At 40.2% G+C, this 26,622-nt stretch overlaps 1 protein-coding gene across 1 annotated transcript in view; it reads left to right on the top strand.

Annotated features, from left to right (window-relative positions):
* Polq (DNA polymerase theta) overlaps window positions 1-26,622 on the top strand; it is an 82,313-nt gene that overhangs the window by 28,663 nt on the left and 27,028 nt on the right. Inside the window, exons 12-18 of the mRNA XM_059277138.1 lie at window positions 143-285; window positions 6,221-6,414; window positions 7,240-7,364; window positions 9,200-9,443; window positions 17,123-20,196; window positions 22,005-22,148; window positions 23,580-23,776. Of these exons, the coding sequence (XP_059133121.1) occupies window positions 143-285; window positions 6,221-6,414; window positions 7,240-7,364; window positions 9,200-9,443; window positions 17,123-20,196; window positions 22,005-22,148; window positions 23,580-23,776 (4,121 nt within the window). The remainder of the gene's footprint in view (window positions 1-142; window positions 286-6,220; window positions 6,415-7,239; window positions 7,365-9,199; window positions 9,444-17,122; window positions 20,197-22,004; window positions 22,149-23,579; window positions 23,777-26,622) is intronic.

The raw sequence follows: 26,622 nt of genomic DNA, 5'->3' as shown, positions 1-26,622 counted from the left end.
ATTCACTTTTTATTGCTCATACATTCTACATGTTCGCTAAGGTTCTGCTTATTGCTTTGATCGGAACTGAGAGGGTTAAGTGTAATAGAGGAGGCAGTGCTTCGTTTTGTTTTAACCTTTGCTCCTCTATTCCCCTCTCCAGGAAAGGTCTATCAGCCGACACATCTTGGATCAGCTACTCTTTCTTCCTCACTCTCTCCAACTGATACCCTAGACATTTTTGCTGACCTCCAAAGAGCAATGAAAGGCTTTGTTTTAGAGAATGACCTTCATATCGTCTACCTGGTAAGTTCTATTTAAAAACAAAACTATCTACCTCCTATTGACAGGATCTCACTGTGTAGCCAAGGCTAGCCTGGGATGCTTAATTCTTTTGCCTCTAGCTACTAAATATTGAGATGTGCGCTATACCAGGCTTGCAGTGGGATTTTTTTTTTTGCAGTGGGATTTTTAAAAGAGCCTTCATTACTTTTCCTGTTGCTGTGACAGTACAAAAGACCTGAAGGAAGGAGGTGTTGATTTGGCCTCCCCGTTTGAGGGTGCAGTTCACCATGGAGGGAAGAAATGGAAGGAGGAAAGGCTAGGCTCCTGGTCCCTTTGCATCCATAATTAGGAAGTAGGAGAGAGAGACGAATGCTTTCTCCTTTATTCGGTCCATCCACAGTTCAGGTGGGCCTTCCCAACCCAGTTAGTCTAGTCTATATAATCCCTCCCAGTTATGCCCAGTGGCTTGTCCCTATGTGATTCTACATCCTATGATGTTGATGGTATTGACTATCATAGAAAGTGTGTTTACATTAGGTCATCCTCTACAGTTATAATAACCATTAGATAGAGTTTGATATCATATCTTCAGCAAGAACTTAACCAGCAATCAGTTTGTCACTAAAAAGCAGAAGTATACACTTTGATGAGTAAATGAAGGGAGAGAATAACATTGAAATTTCATTAGAATGAGGACGTATCAGGAAATGCCTTCAATAAAATACACTCTGTGCAGAGGTTATTTTTTTTCTCTTACAAATAAATAATTCATGGATAATAACAGGCCCAATGTTCTGTGCCTCCTAATATGACTGGGAAGAATCTTGAAGCAGGTCTTATCAGTTATCTGCCATGGCCTTAGCAATGCCTCACATATTAAACAGCAGCCATGAGTGTGAACTCCTGACCCAAACTGTTGAATTCAACTTTTGGCTTCTACACTTAGTAACCGTACAACTTCAGATAAGAAAACCCCTGCTCAGCTTCACATGCTCACTGCCTTCCTGTTCTCTGGTAACCACTCTTCTGCCATATTCTGTCCTCTGCTTCATGCAGGTCATATAGTGCTTTTTAAGTAAGTCAAGAGAAGAATGAGGAATTATACAGTTGTTGTTGTTGTTATTTTCAGTGCTGAGGGTGGAGCCAATGGCTTTGTGCATTCTAGGAAAACACTTCCTCAGAGCTAAATTCTCTAACCTCAGTTATATTACTTTTAATATGTACTCACGAAGTTACCTCTATCAGCTTTGTTTTTTAAGGTGTGATTAGAGTATTTCAATTCTGTCCTTCCCCCTTTCTTTCCCTTCTTCCTCCTTGTCTCCCTCCCAGGCTGGCCTCCGACTCACCGTGTGGCCTAGTCTGACCTCAAACTTTGAATCTCCCCTTCGTAGTCCCCTGGCTGCTGGCTTACAGGTGTGCACCAGCATGTACCTCAGCAGCCTACTTTTTTTCAACCTGAAGAACTTTGGTTAGTCTTAAAGACGTATTTGCTAGCAACATTTTCTGGTTGTTTGTCTAGGAATGTCTCTGTTATCTCTTTGGTTTTGATCGATACCTTTCCTTGATTCTTGGTTGACAGCATTTTTACTCTTCCTCAAGTACTTTGACTATGCCCGTCTCATCACATCCTGTCTCCAGTGTTTCTGACAGGAAGTTAACTTTTAATATTATTGGGTTTCCATTGTGTAAGGCGACTTGTTTTTCTGTCGGTTCTTTCCTTTCTGTTACTGTGATAAAACACCAAAGCAACTTGAGAAGGAAAGGGTTAATTTGGCTCATACTCTTAGGTCACAGTCCATCATTGAGGAAGTCTGGGAAGAAACCATGGAGGAATGTTGCTTGCTGAGGCAACAAGGCAGGCTCATGTTGTGCTAGTTTTCTTATATAGCTTAGGAACACCTGCCTAGGGATGGTGCTACCCATAGTGGGTTGTTGTCCCCCTGAATTAATTAATAATGATGATAATCCCCCACAGACATGTTTATAGACCAAACTGATAAAGAAAAAACTCAGTGGGGACTTTTAAAAGATGATTTTAGGTTGTGTCAAGTGATAGTTAATGCTAACTAGAACACTATCTTTGCTGCTTTAAAAATTCTCTCTCACTCAGTTTGTGACATTATTATTATGATGCAAGTTGATGGAGATCCCTACGTATTTCCTTACTTGGAGCTTATGAAATCTTTTTGGATATGTAGGCTAATGTTTTCATTAAATTTGGGATACTTGCTACACACCTTTAATCTCATCACTTGAGATGCAGAGGCATCACTATGAGTTTGAGTCTAGTCTGATCTATATAGTGAGATCCAGGCCAGTCAAAGCTATGTAGTGAGACCTTTTCTAAAACCAAAACCAAAACCAAAATAAATAATAAATATATTTAAAATAAAAAAAATTGGGATGCTATCTTAGTTACATTTCTATTGCCATGATAAGACACTATGACCAAGTCAACTTATAAAAGAAAGGATTTAATTTGGGGCTTATAGTTTCAGAGGGATAGACTTCATATGGCCACTCAGTGACACGCCTCCTCCAGCAAGGCCACATCTTCTAATCCTTCCCAAATAGTTTCACCAAATGGGGATCAAATATTCCTACATATGATTCTATCAGGGCCATTCTCATTCAAACCACTACATTCTACTCCCTGGTTCCCATAAGCTTGTAGCCAAATCATAAAGCAAAATGCATTCAGTCCAACTTCAAAACTCTCCAGTCTTTCACAGTTCAAAAGTTCAAAGTCCAAAGTCTATTCTGAGATTCAAGACAATCTCTTATTATAATCTTCTGTAAAATAAAAAAAGCAAATTAAATTCCTCAAACATACAATGGCACAGGATATACATTACCATTTCAAAAGGGAGAAATGGGGGCATAGTGAGGAAATACTGGATGAAAGCAAGACTGAAGCCAGCATGGCAAGCTTCAAATCCTGTAGGTCTGTGTCTGATTTCAGAGGCTTAGATGGCTTTTCCCTTCCAGCTTCGCTGCTGGTAACACACTTAGGCTAGTTTCACTCTGTGCAGTACTCCTTGGCAGATGTCTCATGGCTTTGGCGTCTTCAATGTGTTGGGGTTTCCAGCACAATTCTGGCTTCACTTTCATTGCTTCATACAATGACCTTTCAGGACCTCCATGCAGGGACTCCCTGCCACACACCAGGCCTCAGACTTTCTTTAACCACAGAGAAAGATTCTACAACCCTATACTCATCTATCCTTCATGACTAAAACCAGAACCATGTGAATGACACCACCAACATGGGGTGAACCCTGGCACCCTTGAAGCACATTTGCAGGAGCTTTCCTTTGTTGTTACTTTTAGGCATAGAAAATTCCCCAAGTCTCACTTTTTACAAATTGAAAGCTTAGCTGGGTAAGCTAAGGGTACCACGCCCTTTATTCCGTTTTGGAACAGGTCTTTCTTGAATCTCATCTATTATGCCACAAGGCTTGATTCTAACATTAAGTTCCTTAGTGTTCTTTTTTGCTTCAAACTGTGCATTCTGTATTTCTTTTTGCCCTGATTGCTCTTTTTCATTGTAGACCCACATAAGAGTGATTACTAATAACTACAGGACAGAGTCAATATTAGGTTGTCTTGAAATCTCTGCTGTCAAGGAAATAATAAACTACTTTTCAATTCAGCCTCAGATAGATTCTTAGGACAAGGGCAGAAAACAGCCACATTCTTAGCCAAAATATCACAGGAATGTTCTAGAGCCAAGTTGTTGATATTGCTCCACTCTTAACCCTCTTGAGCTGGGCCTCCATAGTCCACATTGCTCTCACACTCCTATCTTCAAGTTCTTACTGGGATGGTCTGTTAAGCACTGCTTAGAGTGCTTTCCTAATCCAAAGTCCCAAAGTCTTCCACATTCCTCCAAAAACAGTCTGGTCAGGTCTGTCACACAATACCCCATTCCTGGCACCAAGCTCTGTCTTAGTTATTTTGCTGTTGCTATGATGAAACCAAGGCAGCTTTCAAAGAAATTGTTTAAGTAGGGGCTTACTGTTTAAAAGGGTTAGAGCCCATGGTGGTAGAGCAGAGGCTGGCGTCAGGAACAGTTGAGGGTTCACATCTTGATTGTTCTACAAGTTGGAGACAGACAGTCAGAGACAGACAAACAGAGCGAGAGCACACAAGTGAGCATGCACACTGGGAATGGCATAAGTCTTTTGTTTCTAGCCTATCCCTGGTGACACACCACTTCAAACGAGGCCACACCTGATCCTTCCCAAACAAATGAGCCTATGGGGGCCATTCTCATTCAAACTACCACAGATGCTTTTAGCCTTAATTTTTTGAAATATTTTTAATTTTCTCCTCCTGGATTCACTGTATATATGTTTTTGTGCATTTAATTTTTTACCACATTTTTCTGAAACTTTCTCATTTTCTCACTCTTTTTTGAGATTGAATAATCTCTACCAATGTCTTCATGTTTGTGGGTTTTTATTTTTCTTAAGCCATGTTAAATTTACAGTTGAGCTCTGTAATTTTATTGTGTTTTATGTAGCTCCAGAATTAACTCCTATTTAATAACATTCTTTTCATTTATGTCCTTTTCTTGCTAAGATGGTGTCATGCTTTATTTTTTTTTACCTTTCTCTCAACCTACCTTCATCTCCCTTTTGTCCCTTCTCTTCCCTCCCTTTTCTCACTTGTAGATGGAGTTTTTCCGTTGGGATGGTGATCAGCTCTGTTCTGCCAGCTGCTTCCCAAATAACCACTCAGAGACTTATTAATTATAAATGCTCAGCCAATAGCTCAGGCTTATTACTAACTAGCTCTTATACTTTAGTTAACCCATTTCTATTAATCTATGTGTTGCTCTGAGGCTTGTGGCTTTTACCTCTTATACATGTCCTGCTTCCTTTCCATCTAGCTGGCAACTCCTCTGACACCACCCTTCTTCTTCCTGGCATTCTCTCTGTCCCGAAAATCCTGTCTAGCCATCGGCCAATCAGCTTTTTATTAACAATGAGAGCAATACATATTTACAGTGTACAAAGATTGTTCCATAGCAGTCTCTTTTCTTCTTTACCTCTGCCCTGCTACCCTCCCATTCCTTCCTTCTGTTCTTCCTAAATGTCTAAATGTCTTTTTTTTTTTTTAAACTCGGGCTAGCCTCAAACTTTCTAGGTATATTAGGCTGGCCTGGAATTTACCAGGTTCCTCTCAAACTCTCAAACTTTGTATCCTGGTGCCTTAGCTACACAACGGCTGGGCTTATAGCCGTGCACCCTTTTATTTCTTTAAGCATTTTTTAATCCTTTTGTACACATTTATAATGTTTTTGTCTTTAAGGTCTTTTCATGTTCTAACATCTGGGCACTTAAAGATGTTTCTTTGCTCCCACCTCACTCCATGCTTCGGACGCTTGTCCCTTTTCTTGTTGGTCTCATAGCTTTCTTGTGGAATCCTGGACCTTTTAACAAATATATCATCTGTGAGTATTGACTCCCCCCCAACCCCCATCTCTTCTTTCCATTTTACTGATTCTTTCTTGGAATTTCATGAAACAGTTAAGATAATGCCTTGAGTCAGACCTACTTAGGTTGAAAATGTCTATGATTAAAGACTTGCATTCCATGAAATTTAGTTTGTATAGTTAACAGTCTCTCCCCTTCTCCTGCCACTCACTCTGGCTTTCTCTCCTTCTCTGTCTGTGTTTGTTCTATCAGTGAGTTTCTTTTGAATAAATGTTTCTTTTTTTATAAATGAGTTATTATCATAGATGCTTTCTGTATCCTGAGGCCTTTGTCTTTACTATGAAGTTTATATTTATAATTTTGTTACTTATGTAGTATAAATGGATTTGTTTGTTTTTGTCCATTGTTAAGGCTTGAACTCATGGCCTTGCATATGCCAGGCAAGTGTTTTACCACTGAGCTCCCACAGCTCATTGTCAAGCAATTACTCAAACTAAAATGACACTTCTCTTTAGGTTACACCTGTGTTTGAAGATTGGGCTGGTATTGATTGGTATCGATTTTTTTGTTTATGGGAAAAATTGCCAACTTCTATGAAAAGGGTGGCAGAGCTGGTTGGCGTTGAGGAAGGGTTCTTGGCTCGCTGTGTGAAAGGAAAAGTAGTCGCCAGAACTGAGAGACAACATCGACAAATGGCTGTCCATAAAAGGTAAGGATACCATAGAAGATAAGGAGCCTGCAGCATTTATCAGTGCTGGGCTTATGTTGATATCCAGTTTTCCGAGTTACTCTCATTGTCAACCACAATATAAACATTTTGACTGACTATAGTAAATTTTTAAAATTTCTCTTATTTATTTAATTTACTGATGTTTTAATTTTTCTTGAAACTTGAAATTTAGTCATTATACCTGCAGGTTTTTAAAGTCAAATATTTAATCACTTCCCTTTCTTGAGTTCCATTTGTGGTGATTTCATTTGGAATTGTGCTTTATAGCACCTTTAGAAGTAATTTTTTACCACCTGGAAGGTGCTAAAAGATTCACATGGGGAAACTGTATAGCATGTTATGTTTTAAAATACAGTAAAACGTAAGTGCAAATAAAACATCAAGTGCAAATTTATAAGAATCTCTGTGCTTGGATTATTTACACAAACTTTTTGTTTCAAATAAAATCTGGATTTTATAATTAGATACTATCATTTGACTAAATTTCTATTCATCTTATATTCATGTATCAAATTTTTAAAAATTTTGTGCCATTCCATTTCTTAAACCAAGTATTATTTCTTGAAATCAGTTAATAAATTGAAATGTGAGGACTTTTCCTTACACTGATGTTGGTTCTTCGCTGTGGCTAAGGTGTGTAAACTTCCTGTGATCTGAGTTTGCCCCCCAGCCCTCTTTCTGTCGTCCTCCCAGAGGGGGTGACCCCTGCAGCCTTTTTGGTCTGTAGTTGGTTTGCAGTATGTGGTGTACTTTCAGAGTATCTGTGAGTGATCTCTTACAACACTCTTGATGATTTATTTTTAGGTTTTTCACAAGTCTTGTGTTATTGGATTTAATCAGTGAAGTTCCCTTAAAGGAAATTAATCAGAAATATGGATGTAATCGTGGACAGATTCAGTCTTTGCAACAGTCAGCTGCTGTTTATGCAGGTCAGTTAGCCAAAGGTGTCATGTTTATCTAAGATTCTACCATTTAAGGTTGTTAAGATTCCCCTTCTTTCCTCCTTTCTTTCTTTCCTCCTTTCTTTCTTTCCTTCTTTCCTTCTTTCCTTCTTTCTTTCTTTCTTTCTTTCTTTCTTTCTTTCTTTCTTTCTTTCTTTCTTTCTTTCTTTCCCTTCCTTCCTTCCTTCCTTCCTTCCTTCCTTCCTTCCTTCCTTTCCTTCCTTATTTCTTTTTCTTTTTTTGTTAGCAGGGTCTCACTATGTAGCTCTGGCTAGCTTGGAGCTCCCTATGTAGACCAGACAGTGTGAGTCTGTATGGACTTGAGTATGGACACTCAAGTACAGTGATCCATCTGCCTCTGCTTTCTGAGTACTAGAATTAAAGGTGTGTACCACCATGCCTGGCTTAAGATTACTTTTTAAAAAACTTCCATTTCTCTAAGCCTCTCTGAAGTTGCTGCCGTCTTACAGAGTCCTGAGTGTCCTCATGCGATGACACACTGGTGCCTCTGGATGCAGTGTACCCTGTGAAGAGCCGTCGTCAGATGGTCTCACCCTTCTTTCTCTTCTGTTCCTTAGAGACTTGCCGATGGAACATCCTTTCTCTGGCCCCTCCTCTTCAGCCTTTACAAGGAGAAATAGAAAGTTCTCAATGCAATCCCTTTCCTCTTAGTACTGATTAATAATAGATTTTGAGAAAGAGGCTGTAGATGAAGAGAGATTTGTGGACCTGACCATTCTAAATAACATGCCTTAGGAAACGTTCTTAAGTTACACAAACAGGTAGATTCTGGGTCTGCTTTTACGAAAGAATCTTGGTTAGCCCTTAGGAAGGAAACCCAGGACTACTAAAGGGTGTGTCTTTCTATGTAAGAGCTTCCTTGTGAAAGTGTGTCCATAGGAGGAATACTGTGTAGAAGATGTGGGCAGAGGGTAGGATGAAGGGAAGGACTCAAGTGACTGGCGTCAGAGATCAGTGTTCTTATGGAGGGTGATTTCTTCCAGGTCTGTACTTGGCTGTTGTGATCTCTTTATTTCAAGAAGGTGGAGCCTTTCTTTGAAGAACATAGTAACGGGAATCTCACTGTAGTTCTCTCAACACTTGAATTTTTAAATCATTTGTCCAGGAAAGAGTCCTTCACCTGCTTTGTTAGAGTTCTCTTTTTCTTAAGAAAAGAAGAAAAAGGAAAAACAAGAGAGGGGTAGTGAGAGGAGTGGACTAGAATGGGAGCTTTTTGTTCTCTTTGTGTATATATGCCATGCCTCAGTATCCAAATGTTTTCAGAATTAGGAGTAAATGAGATGGGCCTTGAGAGAGGGCTTGTTATGCCAGCCTGAGGTCCAGAGTTCAGATCCCTACACCCTCACACAAAGCTGAGCACAGTAATGAATGTCTGTAATCCCAGTGCTGAAAGGCAGCTAATTAGCTTCCTAGCTAATTAGTCCAGTCAGTTGGTGAGCCCAAAGTTTAGTGAGAGACCCTGTCTCAAAGAATGAAGTGGAGAGTGAGAAAGGAAGATGCCTGATGTCAATCTCTTGCCTCTGATTGTGCACACATGGGCACACACACAGGTAAAACACATGCACACAGAATAAAACTTGAAAGAATAAATGAGACAATGTCTAATGTTCTTTATGAGCATAACTAGAACTTCTAATATTGTCTGCTCCATTAACTTGGCCCTTGGCCCTGTTAAACCATACGTTCTGCAGAAAAGCAAAGTCAAACCTAATATGTGCACACACATACATGTTTGTATATACAGGCATGGAGAATTAGTCTAAAAGCAATTTTTAATTCAACAAATCTTCTGACTGCTCTAGGAATGATTACAGTGTTTTCGAACCGTCTGGGCTGGCACAACATGGAACTACTACTTTCCCAGTTTCAGAAGCGGCTTACATTTGGCATCCAGAGGGAGCTGTGCGACCTCATCCGGATTTCCTTACTGAACGCCCAGAGAGCCAGGTTCCTGTATGCCTCTGGCTTTCTCACTGTAGCAGACCTTGCCAGAGCTGATATTTCAGAGGTGGAGGTGGTTCTGAAGAATGCTCTGCCTTTCAAAAGGTAACAAAGTCTGTGTCTGTCCTAGGTTATTAGAGGACAGCTCCTCAACCTTAGGGCTAGTCTCTGTGTCAGAAATATGGCAACTTTTTCCTCTTGAGGGTTACTGTTCGTGTTCTACTTTACACACTGTGATTGGAAAGGTGTTTGTAAAGTGGGGAGTCTGAGTAAGGCACCAGTGTTCTCTCCGCTGTGGTCAGTTTGGTTCCCATGACCTCTCCAGGGCTCATGTGTTTGCTACACTCCTTTAAATGTTCTTCGGAACACTAGACCCTCAGTGCAGTTTGTGAGGGGCATTCCTTGATGTGCATGGCGGGGGAGGGGCTAACAACACATCAGGCTGGACTAGCATATGATCAAAGAATAACTTAATTACTTTCTCTTTGAACACATTCCAAAATGAAAAGATCAGGCAGACTTACAGCTCTTTACTGTCAATTACTAACAATTTTATTTTGAGGAACATTAAAAATGGATTCTAAATCAGAAGGCCCATCTATCTCATCTCTAGTTTAGTTTCTTCCTTTTGGCTCATGTTAGGCCTGACTTTTGTACTGAAACTTTTAACAAGCATGGGAAAGGATGGGGGTGTGGCCTTTTACAAGCCTCTTGGCTTTATATGTCTCGTGTTGATGAAGTGATGTCTCGTGTGGGATGAAGTTTAAAGGGGCAGAAAATTGTTTTGAGTGGTATTTGTTTTCGTAGCTGTTAGATGTTGAATATTGGTCTGTGTCCACATTGTGGTTCTTTCTCTTGAGGGACACTTTTGTGATGTTTTAGGATGCCTTTTTTACTCCATCCTTACTAATGCTGAAAAAATTACAAAGCTTTCTGTGTCCAAAGCAGTGGTATAAGAAGGCTTCCTAGTGATCGTAGTGGTTTGAATAAAAATGGCCCCCATATGCTTATATATTTGAATGCTTAGTCATCAAGGAGTGAACGATTTTGAGAAGGATTAGGAGGTGTGGTCTTGTTGGAGTAGCTGTGGCCTTGTTGGAGGAAGTATGTTCCTGGGGGTGGGCTTTGAGGTTTCAAAAGCTATGCCAAGCCCAGTCTCTCTCTCTCTGCTTACAGATCAGGATGTAAAGCTCTTAGCTATTGCTCCAGCACCATGTGTGCCACCATGCTCCCTACCATGATGATAATGGACTAAACTTCTGAAACTATAAACAAGCCCCAATTAAATGTTTTCCTTTATAAGAGGTGCTGTGGTCATGGTGTTTCTTCACAGCAATAGAACACTGACTACGACAGTGATGTGATGAGTCAGGTTTCTAGTTTCAATCATGACTCCTTTGGGAGAGAACATCCTCCAGAAGGATACCTCTGAGTTGGTGATGGGTACAAATACTGTAGAGCCTTAGCTGTGGTAGTGTCTCATAATTTCTTTTTTTATCAGTGTTCAGTTGTCAATCTCTATTTACTATATGGCAGTCTTTCCCAACTGTCTTTCTCCTAAACCCATAGGGTTTAGTGTGTGGGGTTGCAATGCATGATGTTTTTAAGGAATGCATATGGGTTGTAATAGAAATTTATAGCCCTTTTTATTGCAGTAGGACATTTCACAGACTTGTGTCTAAGTAATTTAGGGGTATATTTTCAAGACTTTTAGGAATGTATTTTATGTTTTTGAAACAATATATTAGAATTTCTTGATAGCGTCCTGTTAGCTAGGGCTTTGGTTGTTCTTGTGATATGAGTTATTGCATAGCTGTGGTCCTTACAGGAGTGACTTTCAATCTACTATACATCGCCACTATGCTTAGTGAGCTGACTAGCTGATAGTTCTCATTGCTGCCATCTTGCCATCTTTACATCTTTAGCAGTCCTCTCCAGTTCTTCAGCTAACTATATAATAAATTACTTTTTTTTTTTTTTTTTTTTTTTTGGTTTTTCGAGACAGGGTTTCCTCTGTGTAGCTTTGGGCCTTTCCTGGAACTCACTCTATAGCCCAGGCTGGCCTCGAACTCACAGAGATCCACCTGGCTCTGCCTCCCAAGTGCTGGGATTAAAGGAGTGCGCCACCACCACCCGGCATAAATTACATTTTTGATAGGCCTTACTAGATAGTAACACAGCTCTTTTTGACATTGTGATTTTCCCACCTCAGCCTCCCTAGTGCTAGGGTTCCTGCATGCACAAGCACACCTCCCTGCTCCAGTTCTGGAGCTGGGACAAATTCTGAAGTAGATGCTGATTGAGTGTTTTCAGCTCTAGAGTATAAAAACCCCATCTGTCTGAGAATTAATTAGGTCTGTCTGAATTAGTGTCTCATCTCTTTGAGATGTGCCCCTGGCTGACTGCTTTACCTAGAATAGGCCTCCAATTTTCACAGACTCTTTAGAGATAAATATCTATGCCCAAGACATATACTAGTAGTTTCTGAGGTGAAGAAGATCAGGTGTAGACAGGCATGGTGATAATATACTACAGATGACTTGGAAGTCTTCAGGGATCCATCTGAAGGCAGTATACATTCAAAAAAATCAATTGAAAGTTCTTGCTCATTGTTTATAAGCACACCTTGAGACTTCCTTCTGTTTTGTGGTAAGGTTGATAGGTTGATGCTGCCACGATTGTGTCTGTCTGAGAGTCTAGAACATTGATTCATCAAAATTATTACTAATAAATAACAAAACTAATCAATATCATGCTTTATGCAGTGTACTGAGGATGCAAATACTCTCTGGAATACTTTTTCTTTTATAATATCTTCTTTTAAAAATTATTAAATATGTTTTTATCACATAAATGTAGAATAAATATGTCTACATTATGGAAAGGCTAAGTTGAGATAAAATAAATATCACCTAACATGCTTACCATTTTATTTTTGTGGGGAGAATACTTAGTTTACCTTCACAGTGGTTTTTAAGAACCCAACACCATGTTATACAATATGCTAAGCTATTCTTAGCAAAATGCCTAACATGGATTTAATGATAAGGAAAAACTGGAAGCATAGAGTAGAAAATAATCTACAAAATATTTGCCCAGTACTTTTCAGAAATATCACAGTTGTGAAAAACAGAGTCAGGAGGCACTTCTAATTAAGGCAGACTGGAGTTAAGCAACTAGAAACATTACTTAGATTCTAAGTTTCTTTACAAAAGAGATAGTGGACCAATGGTGAAAATTGGTGGGCACTAGCTATTGGCTTGTGGAAATACTTTTGGGCATGGAAACTGTGTATTTGTGCCTGGTCTCCCTTTCCTTTTAATGCTTAATACATTAAAAACCAGAAAGTCTACTGGCATTGAGATTGCCTCCAGTTCGTTAGCATTGCCCACAGTCTGCAATGAATTACTCTCCTCTCTGCGTAGGAATTTTCATATTGTTGGGGATAATTCAGTGGGGTGGGTTCCTAGACATGGTATTTCAAAAGGTAAGTGCATAAGCCTTGTTAGGTACTCAGAACTGCCCTCAGGAGGGTCAACCCAGGCTGCATTTCTCCATCAGTCTACTGGTAGAAGGCCAGTTTTCTCACAGCCTCACCAATAGAAGCGATGCATTGTTTGTCATTGTGTCTCCTTGTGGTTTGACTTTGCAGCTGTGTAACTGTGAGTCATCCTGAATATCTTCTGTATGCTTCAGGGTCAATTTTAGATCTTTGTGACTTACCTGAGTAGGTCTTACCCTTAGATTTCTATGCTTCTTTTTTTTTCCTTCTTAATTTTTTTTTCAAATGGATATCAATTTTGAGCCTTCTACTTGATATGTGTTTCAAATGTTTCCTCACAATTTATCACTTTACTTGTTTTGTTTGACAACCCAAAATTCAGTTTTTTATATACAAGTGTATGGTATATGTGTGTGTATGTGAGTATGCACAGGTGCCCATGGCCATGTGTGTTCAGAGGCTAGAGGAGGACTCAGGTGTTCTTCTCTATTGTCCTGTTTGTTCTTCCCTTGAGTCAGGATCTATCACTGAACCTCTAGTACTATTTCTCACCAACAAGCCATAGCTCCTCCTGTCTCTGCCCTCCTGCTCACCTTCCCGTAAACTCTTACATACCTGCCTGTCTAGAGACTCCACTCCCTGCCTGATAGGTTCTGGAGACTCTATTATGTAAACATGTAAAAAATGTATCGTCTACCACTAACAGATCAGTGCAGACCAGGTATGTTTGCGATGATAAGGTCTAATGGCTGAAATAGATTCGCTTGTTCATTCAGTTCTTTCTTACCTCACTTTAGACTCACAGACATGGTTCTCCTTTAGTCTGCTGTTTTTAGGAGATTTCTCTCTGGCTCAGTTTATTCTCTGTAGTTTTGCCCTACAACCATTCATACCTGCTTTGTGTGTGTGTGCGCCCACATGCGATTATAGTTTTGAGCATTGATTGTATCCTTTATCACACTTAAGCTCTTTCTGACTCCTATTTCACCTGGTCCCGGACTAGTCTCATGGCTGCCTTTTTGCTTCCACTTGTTTGGGATCCTTTCATCCTTAGGTTTTGAATCCCTTTGCATTGGTAACGTTTTGTGTACCACTCTTTGTAGTAGTTGAGTTTTGCATCTGGACCATATTGGAAACCTTTTTCTTTAGATAGATGCTTCAGTACTTTCATATTTTGTAGCTATGACTGGTAAGTTTGCTCTTATATTTGATGTGTATTTATGACATTTGCCATGTTTCTCTCCAGGTCATCTCTGCTTTGCTGTTCCAATTTTAAAGTTAGAAAGTTGTGGTAAATTGTGTTTGTATTCTGCACGATCTGGTTCTTGAAGATTTTGGTTGTCCTGTACCTTCTACCCACTGTCTGAACAGCAGTTACGGAATTTCCTTTCCTTTCTTTTTGCCGTCTCCTGTGTCTCAGCATATAGCACACTGCACATTAAGTTTTCACCTTTGCCCTTGCCTCTGTACAGGGTGAAGGTAAAAAGGTGGTGTAAGCTGCATCATTATGTGTTGAGATTCTGACTTTCAGTCTTGTGTCTGGATGAGTCTCTACTGAGATTCCTTGAGGAATGCTTTGCTTACAAAAAAGTTACTGTATGTTTAAAACTGTCCTTCTCTGACCTTAAGTGTTTGAAGCACAGTGTAGCTAATATAAAATCTTCGACCTACTTGATCCTACAGACAAAACTTTGTTATGTTGCCTGGGATGGCCTTGAACTTGAGATCCTCTGCCACAGCCTCCCAAATTTTGGGAGAAAACACCACAACTAGTCTATGAGTCTGTTTCCTTTAATTGGAGGGTTTTTGTTTTTGTTTTTGTTTTTCATCCTTTCTTGCTTTGCATTGTGTGTTGTCATGGAAAGTTTGATGGTAGCCAGAGTCCTTTATCTTGTGAGTCCTTTGATCTTTTTGTAATAGGACTTGGGATTTTTCAATATCTTTGAAGTTTAATAGCTTTGTTAGCCAGGTTATCTATTTTCTGTAATTAATTACTTTAAAAAATGGTTTCAGAATAACTTTAAATATATATTGATTTCACTGTATCTGTAAGAAGTGGATTTAGGAGCCTCTGGTGGTTCTGGTGTGGGGTTTCTCATGAGGTTTCAGCTAAGTTTTTGACTGGACCTTAGTTCTCCAGAGGCTTGGCTGGACCTTCCACCCACATGACTCATGTACATGCTGGCAGCCTGCTGCTTGATGCACGCCATAGGGCCACTCCATTAGAGTTCTTGCCACAGTTTGCCTCCCCTGGTAGGAATGATGCAAGAGACCACAAAATGCAAGCCGTGATGGTTCCTTGTAGATGTAACCAACCGTCTTATTAAATAAGAAACACAGAACCAATGCAAAGAAGAAAGCCAAGAGGTCAGAGCTAAGAGCAAAAACCTTACCCTTCTTCCTGCGGTGGTCCTACCTCTCCGAAAGAGAGCTACTTCCTGTGCTAAAGTCTTTATATAGACTTTCTGTTCTGCCTTTTCATTGGTTGTAAACCCAACCACATGACCGCCTCATCACTGCCTGTCTGTACAGACCTCCAGGTCTTCTATGGTTGGTATTGAGATTAAAGGTGTGTGTATCCAATGCTGGCTGTATCCCTGAACACGCAGAGACTTACCTAGCTCTGCCTACCAAGTGCTGGGATTACAAGCGTACACCACCACCGCCCGGCTTTCCTATGGCTTGCTAATAGCTCTGACCCCCGGGCAACTTTATTTATTAACATACAAATAACATTTTAATACAAATAAAATATCACCATAGTTCCTAATCCTGTTGTTGGCCTGCATTCGTTCTATCCAGGAGGCTGCTTTGTTCCCTGTCACTGCAGGTTTGAAAGCAGGAGTCTGAGCCATCATGCTTCACTGATTTTTTACCACTTCCTGTCCTCCTCCTAGCACTCAGTTACATACTGTTTGGTCCTTTGGGGTCTAGACCATTATCTTCCAGAAGAGCTCACTCTCCAGTTTTCTCTCCCGGTGGTGAGCAGTAGCTCAATTCTCTGTTAGCTGTTAAGACTTAATTTTCAAATTAGATTTATTTATGTACTGAAGTCAGAGGACAGCTTGTGGATAGTTGGTTCTTTCCTTCTACTATTTGGATCCTAGGGAATGAAGTCAGGTGTCAGGTCTGGCTGCACACACTTTTACCCACTGAGCCATCTTGCCAGCACCAGTGGCTCAGACTTGTAACAAGCTATTTGGAATATGTCCACACTGGTATAACTTAGGCAGTGGTTCTCAATGTTCCTAATGCTATGACCCTTTAATACAGTTCTCATGTTGTGGTGACCCCAACCATGAAGTTATTTCGTTGCTACTTCATAATTATAATTTTGCTACTGTTATGAATTGTAATATAAATATCTGATATGCAAGATATCTCATAGGTTGAGGACCACTGACTTAAAGCCAGTTATGAGGCAATTTATATAAAGAACTTGGAATTATTTTTCTGACTCACATTCTCATTTCTAAGCATTTCTCCTGAATTCAGTCAGCCAGTGACCTCCAGGTTCTTCCATGGTACTGGTCAGATCCTGTCATCTGAGGCAGTGTGTGAAAAGCCACTCACTGCCATTTCTTCCTTCTAAGCCTCATCTCCTTCCAGAACTTTCCTTCTTTGTTTACATTCTAGTCCCTTCAGATGCTTTGTTCAGAGTTGATATTGTCAGAGGGTTTATTTTCAATGAAAAAATTCTGACTCTCACTTTTTAAAAAAGATCTATTTGTGTATTTAATGTGTATGGATGTTTTGCTTGCATGTATGTCTGTATACCACATTCATGCAGTGCCTACAGAGGTTAGAAAAGTGTGTTGGATCCCCTGGAACTGGAGTTACAGATTATGAGCTGCCATGTGGGTATTGGGAATCAAACCTGAGTACTCTTAAAGAGCAGCCAGTGCTCTTAACTGCTGAGCCATCTCTCCAGCCTCAGTTTTTAAGGCTTTTGCTTAGTGAATCTGTCCTAGAAGGGATTTCCTGTATTATGCTATTTAAAATTGTCAAACCACCTACACTTTCCAATACTTCACTTCTGTATAACCCTCACTCACACCAGTTGACAGAATATGTTTTAAACATTTATTTTCCAGTTTCCCAGCTAGAATGTAAGTACCATGAGAGCCTCTATCTGTCTGTCTGTCTGTCTGTCTCTCTCCTCTCTGTCTCTCTTGCTCTGCTGTCATTTCAGTTCCCTGAACCAGCTCAGATAGAATGGATTTGTGGTATGAGTGAATGAATCAGTGCATTAATTTTGCCCTTTTCTCGCATCCTTGAGTAGTGCCCGAAAGGCAGTGGATGAAGAAGAGGAAGCAGCTGAGGAACGTCGCAGTATGCGAACCGTTTGGGTGCCTGGCCGAAAGGGCTTATCTGTGAGGGAAGCAGCAGCCTTAATAGTGGAAGAAGCCAAAGCGATTCTGCAGCAGGACTTGATTGAAATGGGAGTGCACTGGGATCCAGATTCACCCTTGAGTTCTAGCACATATTCACTGACCAGCAGTGGGTCAGAAGCAAAGGAATACACATTTAAATCTCAAACTAAGAGTTCTCCTAAGAGGTTGGCATCAAAGAACAGAAATAGTGTGAGAGCAAGTGATTCTAGTGGCAAACAGTCACCAGGTGCCGCCCAAGGCTTAGGTGAGCACAGAGAGCGTGCAGACTCCCTCTGTTTGTCCCAGGGGAGTCAGGAGCACCAGCCGCAGCACTACATTTGCAGAGCAAGAAAACAGACTTCTTTGGGTATAAACAAAAAGAAGCTTCGGATGTCTCGGAATGAGGGAGAACCAAGCACTAAGGAAGTTCTTCAAACTTCCTCTCTGGAGAAAACAAGAAAAGCTGTGCTGAGTTTTGGTTTGGAGCAGATGAACACCAGTTCTCCATCTTGGAGAGACAGAAAGTATCGAAAAAAATCTCGGGGCAGTAGCCCGGTGTGTGACTCTGGGGCTAATCATGATAGAGACGATTTCCAGGGACAGACTGTGTCTAGATCTACTCTACGTAAAGACCCATTTTTCTTAGACAAACAAAATACAGAATTTAGAAGTCCAGAGCTGCTTACAAAAAATGTATCTTTTTGTGCCAAGGAAAAATACAACAAAACCTCATTCCCTTTACAAATGCAGCAGCCTTGCTTAAGGAAAAAAATAGAAAGTAATGGTGTTGTGGAACATTCCCTTGCAGAATCTCAGAGTAAAGATGTGACTGGTCAGATCCCCGGTGTTGCTAGCAATGGAAGAGAATTGGCTGATACTGAGACAGGAAAGAGAAATAAGGTACTCATAGAGAATGGAGCAAAAAGCCAGAATGTTTCTGTGAAACACTGTGACACCCATCCAGTTAGTAAGTGCCTGGAAAATCAGTGTGACAAACAGACAAATTGCACCAAACGGAAAACATCAATAGAGAGACAAGTGTCCTGTGAAGCAGTTAGTTATATGGCCAGAGACTCAAATGGTGTTGCAACTATCGAATGTGAAAGCAGAAAGCTTAATAGCAAAGAGGATGAGTCAAATCACTGTCAGCCATTGGGAAATAGTGCAGGCAGGACTGAGGCACCTAGTGGATTACTGCAGTCAGCTGGACTCGGTCAAGCAGGTGGCCAGCATGAGCATCTCCTAAATTCTGGAATACAAGAAAAAATAGATGCTTATGCAACAAATAAAACTGAACATAATCATGTTTCTAACCTCGTCCCCTGTGACTTTGGAGATAGCTTCTACCTGGACACTCAGGCAGTGAAAATAATTGAGCAGGTGGCATGTGAACACGCCCAGCAAGGAGCAAAGGTGGCAGGGGTAATAGAGGCGGGCTCTGACACTTGGGACTCTGAGTGCTCCTTTCAGACCGAGGGCCACAGCACTCCAGGTGAACAGCATTTCCGAGGAGCAGCTAACACAGACCATTTGGAGAGTAGGCGTGTAGAGTCCACGAAACAAAATTCTGAAAAGGGCGTTGGTAGGCTAACTCCAGAAAACCCCATTTTCCATTCTCCAACAGCACAGCGGGAAAACGGCTCTTGCTTTAAAGAGAATGATCATTCTGTTACTGACTCCCAATTAAACAGTTTTCTTCAAGGTTTTGAAACACAAGAAGTGGTTAAACCGGTCCTACCTCTGGCTCCTCCAGCAGGAACTCCTACTGGTTTAGAGGAAGACAGTCTGCCTGAAACCAGTTTGAATATGAGTGACAGTATACTATTTGACAGTTTTGGTGAGGATGGCTTAGTAAAAGAACAGTCACCTGATGTACAGGCAAAGCAGCCCCTCCTTTCTGAAATGACACCAAACCGTGTCAGCCATTCTCCGTGCCCACCAGAAGACCCAGTTCTGAAGGCAAATGTGAACAGACATCAGGGTATTCAGGAGCAGGTGACTTGTTCTAGTGGTGAATCGATTGTATTTTCAGAGATGGATTCTGCTCAGGTGATCGAAGCCTTGGACAGTATGGCTTCATTTCCTGACCAAGAGAAATGTAACTCAGTAGCCCTTAAAACATTAGAACTCCGTGATTCTGCAATGCTGGGTAATATGTGTGCCCAAGGAGAAGTGGTCAGAGGAGATAAAAACAAAAGGGATCAAAACTCCAAACTCACTGAGACAAATCAGGATAATTTGTTCAGTTGGTCAGGAGCATCGTTTGACTTAAGTCCAGAACTGCAAAGGATTTTAGACAAAGTGTCTAGTCCTGTAGAAAATGAAAGGCCCAAATTAACACATGCAAACATGTCTTGCTTTGAAGGAAATGGCACAGAGTTAAGTGAGAGACAGGAAATGAATTCAAATTTGGAGACCCTTCAAGTTCAGAGAACTTTGCTTTTTCCCAACAATGAAGTTAAAAGCAGGATTCAGGGAGTGGGGAATGACACCAGACATGGAGGGGCCTCCTCTCCCTTAGCTTGTAAAGAAAGCGCCACAGCTGTTGACAACGGCCTCGTTCCTCCCACACCCATTCTTGCTTCCACGTCTAAGCTGGTGTTTCCAGAGACTCTTGGGACGTCTGAAAAGCGTCAGAAAGCTGGCAGGGTTGTACTGCCAGGGGAGCGCTGTTCATTTGGCTCGCCTTCAGATAGCCAAAACCATGACGTAAGTCAAGAGCAGAGTGACAGCTTCAAAGACGACAGCTCCTTTGGAGACACAGGTTTTCCTGTGCAGTTCTCTCAGGATGGACTGCAGTTCACTCCAGCCTCGTGCAGCTCAGAAAGCTTGGCCATAATTGATGTAGCGAGTGACCGGACTCTGTTTCTAACCTTTGTAAAGGAGTGGCGAGGCCAAAAGCGCTTTTCCATCTCTCTGGCTTGTGAGAAGATAAGTTCGACATCTTCCAGAACCTCTACCATAGGTGGAAGGCTGAAGCAAGGTAAGGATTTTTACAATTTTAATTTTCTGCATTGGTGGCTTGAGGTTGAATTTTTAAATTTTAGATATTATATATAATTTATTCAAATTGAATAGCTATATCCACTTAATAATCTTCTAAATGGATATATGTGTAGCTTTTCTTTATTTGGCTCGGCGAGTTACTAATAATTGCTCTCCATTCTATTTTAAATTTATAAAAATAATAAATGTTTTGGATATTATCACACTTTTAAAGTACTTTAATTTACAAATGGTTTTTATTAGTTATTAGTACTCACAAACTTCTCTTACTTTCATTATAAAAGTACACAGCAGATGGGTACTGTATATCTCATAAAGTACGTAGCTGAACTTTTCAGGAACTTTCTCGAGTATTAGCCCTCTTGATGACTCTATACTGAAATGCTGGTTCTGAGTCCTCACAGAGCCTTTCTAGGTAGGGTTCCAGAGTTCCAACGATGCCATGAACGTTTGTCCTGTGACTGGGGAGAAGCCATAGTCAGCTTGTCACCTTGTTGTGGAAATCAGAGGTGTGATTAGATTTCATAAAGCTCTGTATTTATGTGTTTGTCATTAAGGTGCTAGTATTTATCTGACCTTCAATTCTTGGAGCATGTGTGTTAGGGGTAGAGTCTATGTGCCCCTTAGTGTATAGCATTTCCTATTTCCTATTCCCAATCCATCAAGTATAAAATTGAGCCCATGTCCTCATAAGAGCCCAGGCTTCTTATGGAGGCATAAGTTCGCTTAAAGTTAATAAGTATGTATTGTCTTCCTATGTACCAGTATCTTCCAGGTATTGAAACTGTAATTGTAAATTAAGTTGATTGGTTTTTGACCTTTGTAAAATTAAGTAGATGTAAATTGACTGTAAATACAAAAATTACACTTAATTGTTCACAATAAAACTCTTGATGCCTTTGATTAAGAATTGGTGAATTTGCTGTAAATTGTGTGTGTGTGTGTGTATGTGTATGGTTTTTTGTTTTTTGTTTTTTGTTTTTCCTAGAAACTTGAAAAACAGCTTTTTTTACCTAGTGGTTTCTCTTTAGTCATTATAGATTTTTTTAGTCAAGTTGTGGTACCTGTGGTCAAAGGTATCTTAATTGATGTGAAATGTAAAAAGTTACACACACCTGAAAATTATCACCCAAATAATCCATCTTTTACAATTGCAGATTTTTTGCCAATTAAGTATTCTACTGGCCAGTGTTTTGTCATCTTGACATAAGCTGGAATTATCTGGGAAACAGAACCTCCTCTGAGAAAATGCCTCTATCAGATTGGCTCTAGGCAAGTCTGGGGGGCATTTTCTTGGTTAATGACTGATATGGGAGGCCCAGCCCACTGTGCCATTCCACCTCTGGGCAGGTGGTTCTTTCTCTGGTGTAAGAAAGCAGGCTGAGCAAGCCATGAAAGCAAGCCAGGAAGTACTGTTCCTCCGTGGTCTTTTCTCCAGTTCCTGCCTCCAGTTCCTGCCCTGACTTCCCTTGGCAATAGACCATAAGTAGTAAGCTGAAATCAGCCCTGTCCTGCTTACAGTCATGTTTGTGTTTGTCACAGCAGTGGGAACCTGACCAGGACAGACAGGTTGTTCTGTTGTTGTTCTGCATGTTTGGGGCACAGAGTCTGGCCATGGAGCCCAGGCTGGCCTTGAGTTTATAACCATCTTGCCTCAGTTTACCAAGTGCTGAGATTATAAAGTATGTATGTGCCACCATGATGAGTGAAGTAAAGTTTTTAATAGTTTGTTTGATGCCTGAATATTGGAGATTTCTTTGACAGTCTTACTTTGGATTCATTTAGTGAGCTTTCCTGAGGAAAGCCCTGTTGAAGATGATGGGTTTCCTGTCCACGGCTCCGATGGCATTGTGGTAGTTGGACTAGCAGTGTGCTGGGGTGGAAAGGATGCCTATTATCTGTCATTGCAGAAGGAGCCCAAGCATTCCGGTAAGGAATTGACCTTTGGCTAAGTTACATATGCTCTGTGACATCTATGAAGGGAGTTATTTTGTTGTTTTGAGAATTTTTACAATTGTTTGAGAATAACTTTCTGATATTACATAGATGTTATTTTTAGGATTAAAAATAATTATTAAGAGAATATCTAATTTATGCATAATCACATATGTTAATTAGAATGAATTCTTCTTTCCCTCCCTTTAACCCTCTGTTGAGCCCAAAGAGGGCCCCAGAAATGGCAGTGTCACTGCCAGTGTCCTAAATGACAGTCTGGGCTCAACTCAGGCTGAACTCTGGGTAAATAAAAACTAAATTCAGCACTCCTCAGAAATCTTGGGTTTCTGTTTGCCAGGAAAAGCCAATACTTCCTTATCTGCCCCCTACAGCCAACTGCCTCTGGCAATGGGCATCTAGTTTGTGATTGACTCAAACAAGCCTGCAACTAGCAAAGCCCCCACACTAGTTTCAGGCTCATCTGGCTAGCACCCACCTCCTGCCACTATTAACTCCCAAGCTGTTCTTGCTCCTCCACACCTGTCCCCTTAAAACTGACAAACCCATGCCCACTTGGTTGCTGTCCTGTCCCTAACAGACAGCCCAGCAGTTTGAATCCCCAGTAAATCTTTGTTTCTGCCCATGGAGTGGTCTAGTTTGATTGTTTCACTGTGCCTTTGCTTACACTCTCCTTCTATTCCTCCTTTCCGGGGGTGCTGGGACTCAGCCCAGAGCTCCATACCTGCTAGACAAGTGTTCTTCCCTGGAGCCATGCTTTGAGAAACACTGCTTTGCTCCCTACTGCCTGCTCCATGAGGCCATTAACATGGGCTGCAGCAGTTTCTTCTCAGTCTATCTCTTCCTGTCACCTGGGTCTGGAGTTCATCCAGGGGCAGCGTTGAGCTAGAGAATCATGGTTGCTGAATTCCGAGACTGTTTGAGGAGCCTTTGGAAGGGAAGGATACAATCCAGAAATACCTTGGGATCTGATTACATAGTCCGTTCCTCAGCTGTTTGGACAGGAGCAATCAGTAAGGGTGACATACGGTGTCTGTCAGCTCCTCAGGGAGGTCTTTCCACTCTCTTTATAGAGCAGTGTGTTGCCTGAGTAGCTACTTGAACTTCTTTTATTTTTGATACAACATTGTATGTCCCACTTTAAACTTAATTTCTAAAGCTGATACCTTTCTTGAACTCTGTTCTGAAAATATAACTTTATTATTAGAAGTCTTGGTACTTAGAATTTTACTCACATAATGAAATAGAACATTATAAATCTAGTCCAAACCATCATGTTTAGATTATGAAGTACTTGGTCATGTGATTGTTGTGACCTGACCAAGCAGCTCTTTGTTCTGACTTCCTCATCTCTCCACTGAAGACTACTGCTTTAGATGAACAGTAAGACTTTGTTTCTCTTCCAAGAAATTAGTCCCAGTTTGGCCCCGCCTCCTCTGGATCCAACATTGACTGTGGAAGAGAGGATGGAGCACCTTCAATCCTGCCTGCAAAATCAGTCTGGCCAAGAGCGGTCTGTTGTCACCTATGACTTCATCCAGAGCTATAAAGTCCTCCTCCTGTCCTGTGGTGTCTCCCTGGAACCGAGTTATGAAGATCCCAAGGTTCTGTCTTACATGTAATTCTATAAACTGCAATATGGTTAATGCTCAGGGATAATTCTACATGTCCTTAATGTTTTCAAACAAGACACTTCTCATTCACCCAGAATATATCATTGTGTACCAATTGCCTCTGTGGGTGAATGCAGAAATATCACAAATTCTAAATGTTAAAGGTCATGTTCTTCCTCAAAGATTAAAAAGAAGAACTTTAGTTTTGGTTATAAGTTTCTATACCATAGCAAATTAGAAGTGAAATATGAACTGTTAGGTTTTAGAGTATGATAGCAAGAATTTTCCAATATTGTAAAGGTATAGGAGAATATAGGAGAAGTTCGTGGACCTGAATGTCAAAAGGGAGTGCTCTTAGGGGCTCTAAGACTCACTAGTCCCTGAGAACAGTTTTGCACAATAGCAAAGTGTGATGTTCCTTTATGATGCTGAGCCATCAAGGAGCGATAGCTTACATTACTGTAGAATACATTTGATACTTCAATGCCTTATAGAGACTACTATAAGACACACCATTTCTTCCCATGTGTTGCTAACAGATACATGAACTATGCAGAGTGGAATTGAAAATTATACTATTTTAACAGTTATTAGAAAAATATCAAATGTAATCGGATATTTTTTTCTTAGAATTTTAGCTTTGAATTTCACTCCATTTAATTTGATGTTGCCTATGAGCTTGTTGTAAATTGCATTTATTATGCTTAGATATATTTCTTGTGTCCCTAATCTGTCTAGGACTTTTATTATGAAGGGGTTCTGTATTTTGTCAAAGGCTTTTTTGGCATCTAATGAAATGATTGTGTTTTTTTTTTTCCAGTTTATTTATGTAGTGGAATATTTTGAAGAATATTGGCATTAATTCTTTGAAAATCTGGTAGAATTCAATGCTAAAACTATCTGGCCCTGGGCTTTTTTGGTTGGGAGACTTTTAATGACTGCTTCTATTTCTCTAGAAGTTATAGGTCTATTTTAATTATTTATCTGATCTTGACTTAATTTTGGTAAATGGTATCAAGAAAATTATCCATTTCTTTTAGAATTTCCAATTTGGTGGAATACATGGCTTTGTTTGTTTGTTTGTTTTTAGTTTTTTCAAGTCAGGGTTTCTCCGTGTAGGTTTTTTGTTTGTTTGTTTGTTTGTTTGTTTGTTTGTTTTGGTGCCTGTTCTGGATCTCGCTCTGTAGACCAGGCTGGCCTTGAACTCACAGAGATCCTCCTGGCTCTGCCTCCCAAGTGCTGGGATTAAAGGCTGGGCCACATGTTTTTAAAGTATGTCCTTATGATTTTTTGGATTTCCTTGGTGTCTCTTATTATGTCCCCCTTTTCATTTCTGATTTTGTTAATTTGGATATTCTCTTTTAGTTAGTATGGATAAGGGCTTATCTATCTTTCTGATTTTCTCAAACAATCAAGTCTTTGGTTCATTGATTCTTTTTGTTTCTATTTTATTGATTTCAGCGCTCAATTTAATTATTTCTTGCTGGCTGCTCCTCTTGGATATGTTTGCTTCTTTTTGTTCTAGAGCTTTCAGGTGTGCTGTTAAGTTGCTAGTATGAGATTTCTCCAGTTTCTTTATGCAGGTACTTAGTGCTATGAACTTGCCTCTTAGCACCACTTTCATTGTGTCCCATATGTTTGGTATGTTGTGTGTTCATTTTCATTCAATTCTGGAAAGTTTTTAATTTTTTTCTTGACCCATTTTTCTCTTGTTTTGTTTTACAAAGAAGTAAAATTTTATTCAAAGTCTCATTATTAGGAGGGGTAAAGTGTAGGTTCCCATCCTGCCTTGTCAGTGATCAAAACCAGATATTTTATGCCATCATGCCCAACACAACTTCAGGTGAATGGAACCTAAAATGACAAACAAGTTTGCGTCCATTCACTCAGCAAATTCCAAGTCCTTTGGATGTCTTTGCATTTAAAAGAGAAAAAAAAATTAAAACAGGAATTTATTTATCAAACCTTGGCAGGTGCTTATGTCTGGCCTTGAATACATTTCATTGTCACACATAAAAAGCTTTTTTTTTTTTTTGGTTTTTCGAGACAGGTTTCTCTGTGTAGCTTTGCGCCTTTCCTGGAACTCACTTGGTAGCCCAGGCTGGCTTCGAACTCACAGAGATCCGCCTGGCTCTGCCTCCCAAGTGCTGGGATTAAAAAAGCATTTTTTTTATAAGGAGTATAATTTATATGTATTTTTGAAAATTAGAGAGTTGTTCAGTTTCCATGAGTTAGTAAGCTTCTGTTGTTAATATTCAGCTTTAATCTGAATTAAAGGATGCAGGGAGTTATTTAAATTTTCTTGTATCTGTTGAGACTTGCATTGTGTCCAAGTATGTGGTCAATTTTGGAGAAAGTTCTCTGAGAGGTGCTAAGAAGAAGGTATATTCTTTTGTGTTTGGATGAAATATTCTGTAGATATCTGTTACATCCATTTACTTTATAACATTTGTTAGTTCCAATATTTCTCTGTTTAGTTTTTGTCTGAATGATCTGCCCGTTGGTTGAGAGTGGGGTATTGCAGTTTGTCACTATCAGTGTGTGAGGGTCAATATGTGATTTCAGCTATAATAGTGCTTCTTTTACAAAAGTGGGTACCCTTGTGTTTGAGGCATAGATATTAAGAATTGAAATGTCATCTTGATATGTAGTGTCCTTCCCCATTTCTTTTTATTAATTTTGGTTTGAAGGCTATTTTGTTAGATTTTAAAATGGCTACACCAGCTTGCTTTTTAGGTCCATTTGCTTGGAATATCTTTTCTAACCCTTTACCCTGAGGTAATGTCTATCCTTGATGTTGAGGTGTGTTTCTTGTATGCAACAGAAGGATGGATCCT

The sequence above is a fragment of the Peromyscus eremicus genome, chromosome 12 (genome assembly GCF_949786415.1).
Source record: "Peromyscus eremicus chromosome 12, PerEre_H2_v1, whole genome shotgun sequence".
Taxonomy (NCBI): domain Eukaryota; kingdom Metazoa; phylum Chordata; class Mammalia; order Rodentia; family Cricetidae; genus Peromyscus; species Peromyscus eremicus.
Note: the sequence above shows the minus strand (reverse complement) of the source record. Positions and strands in the feature narration are given on the sequence as shown.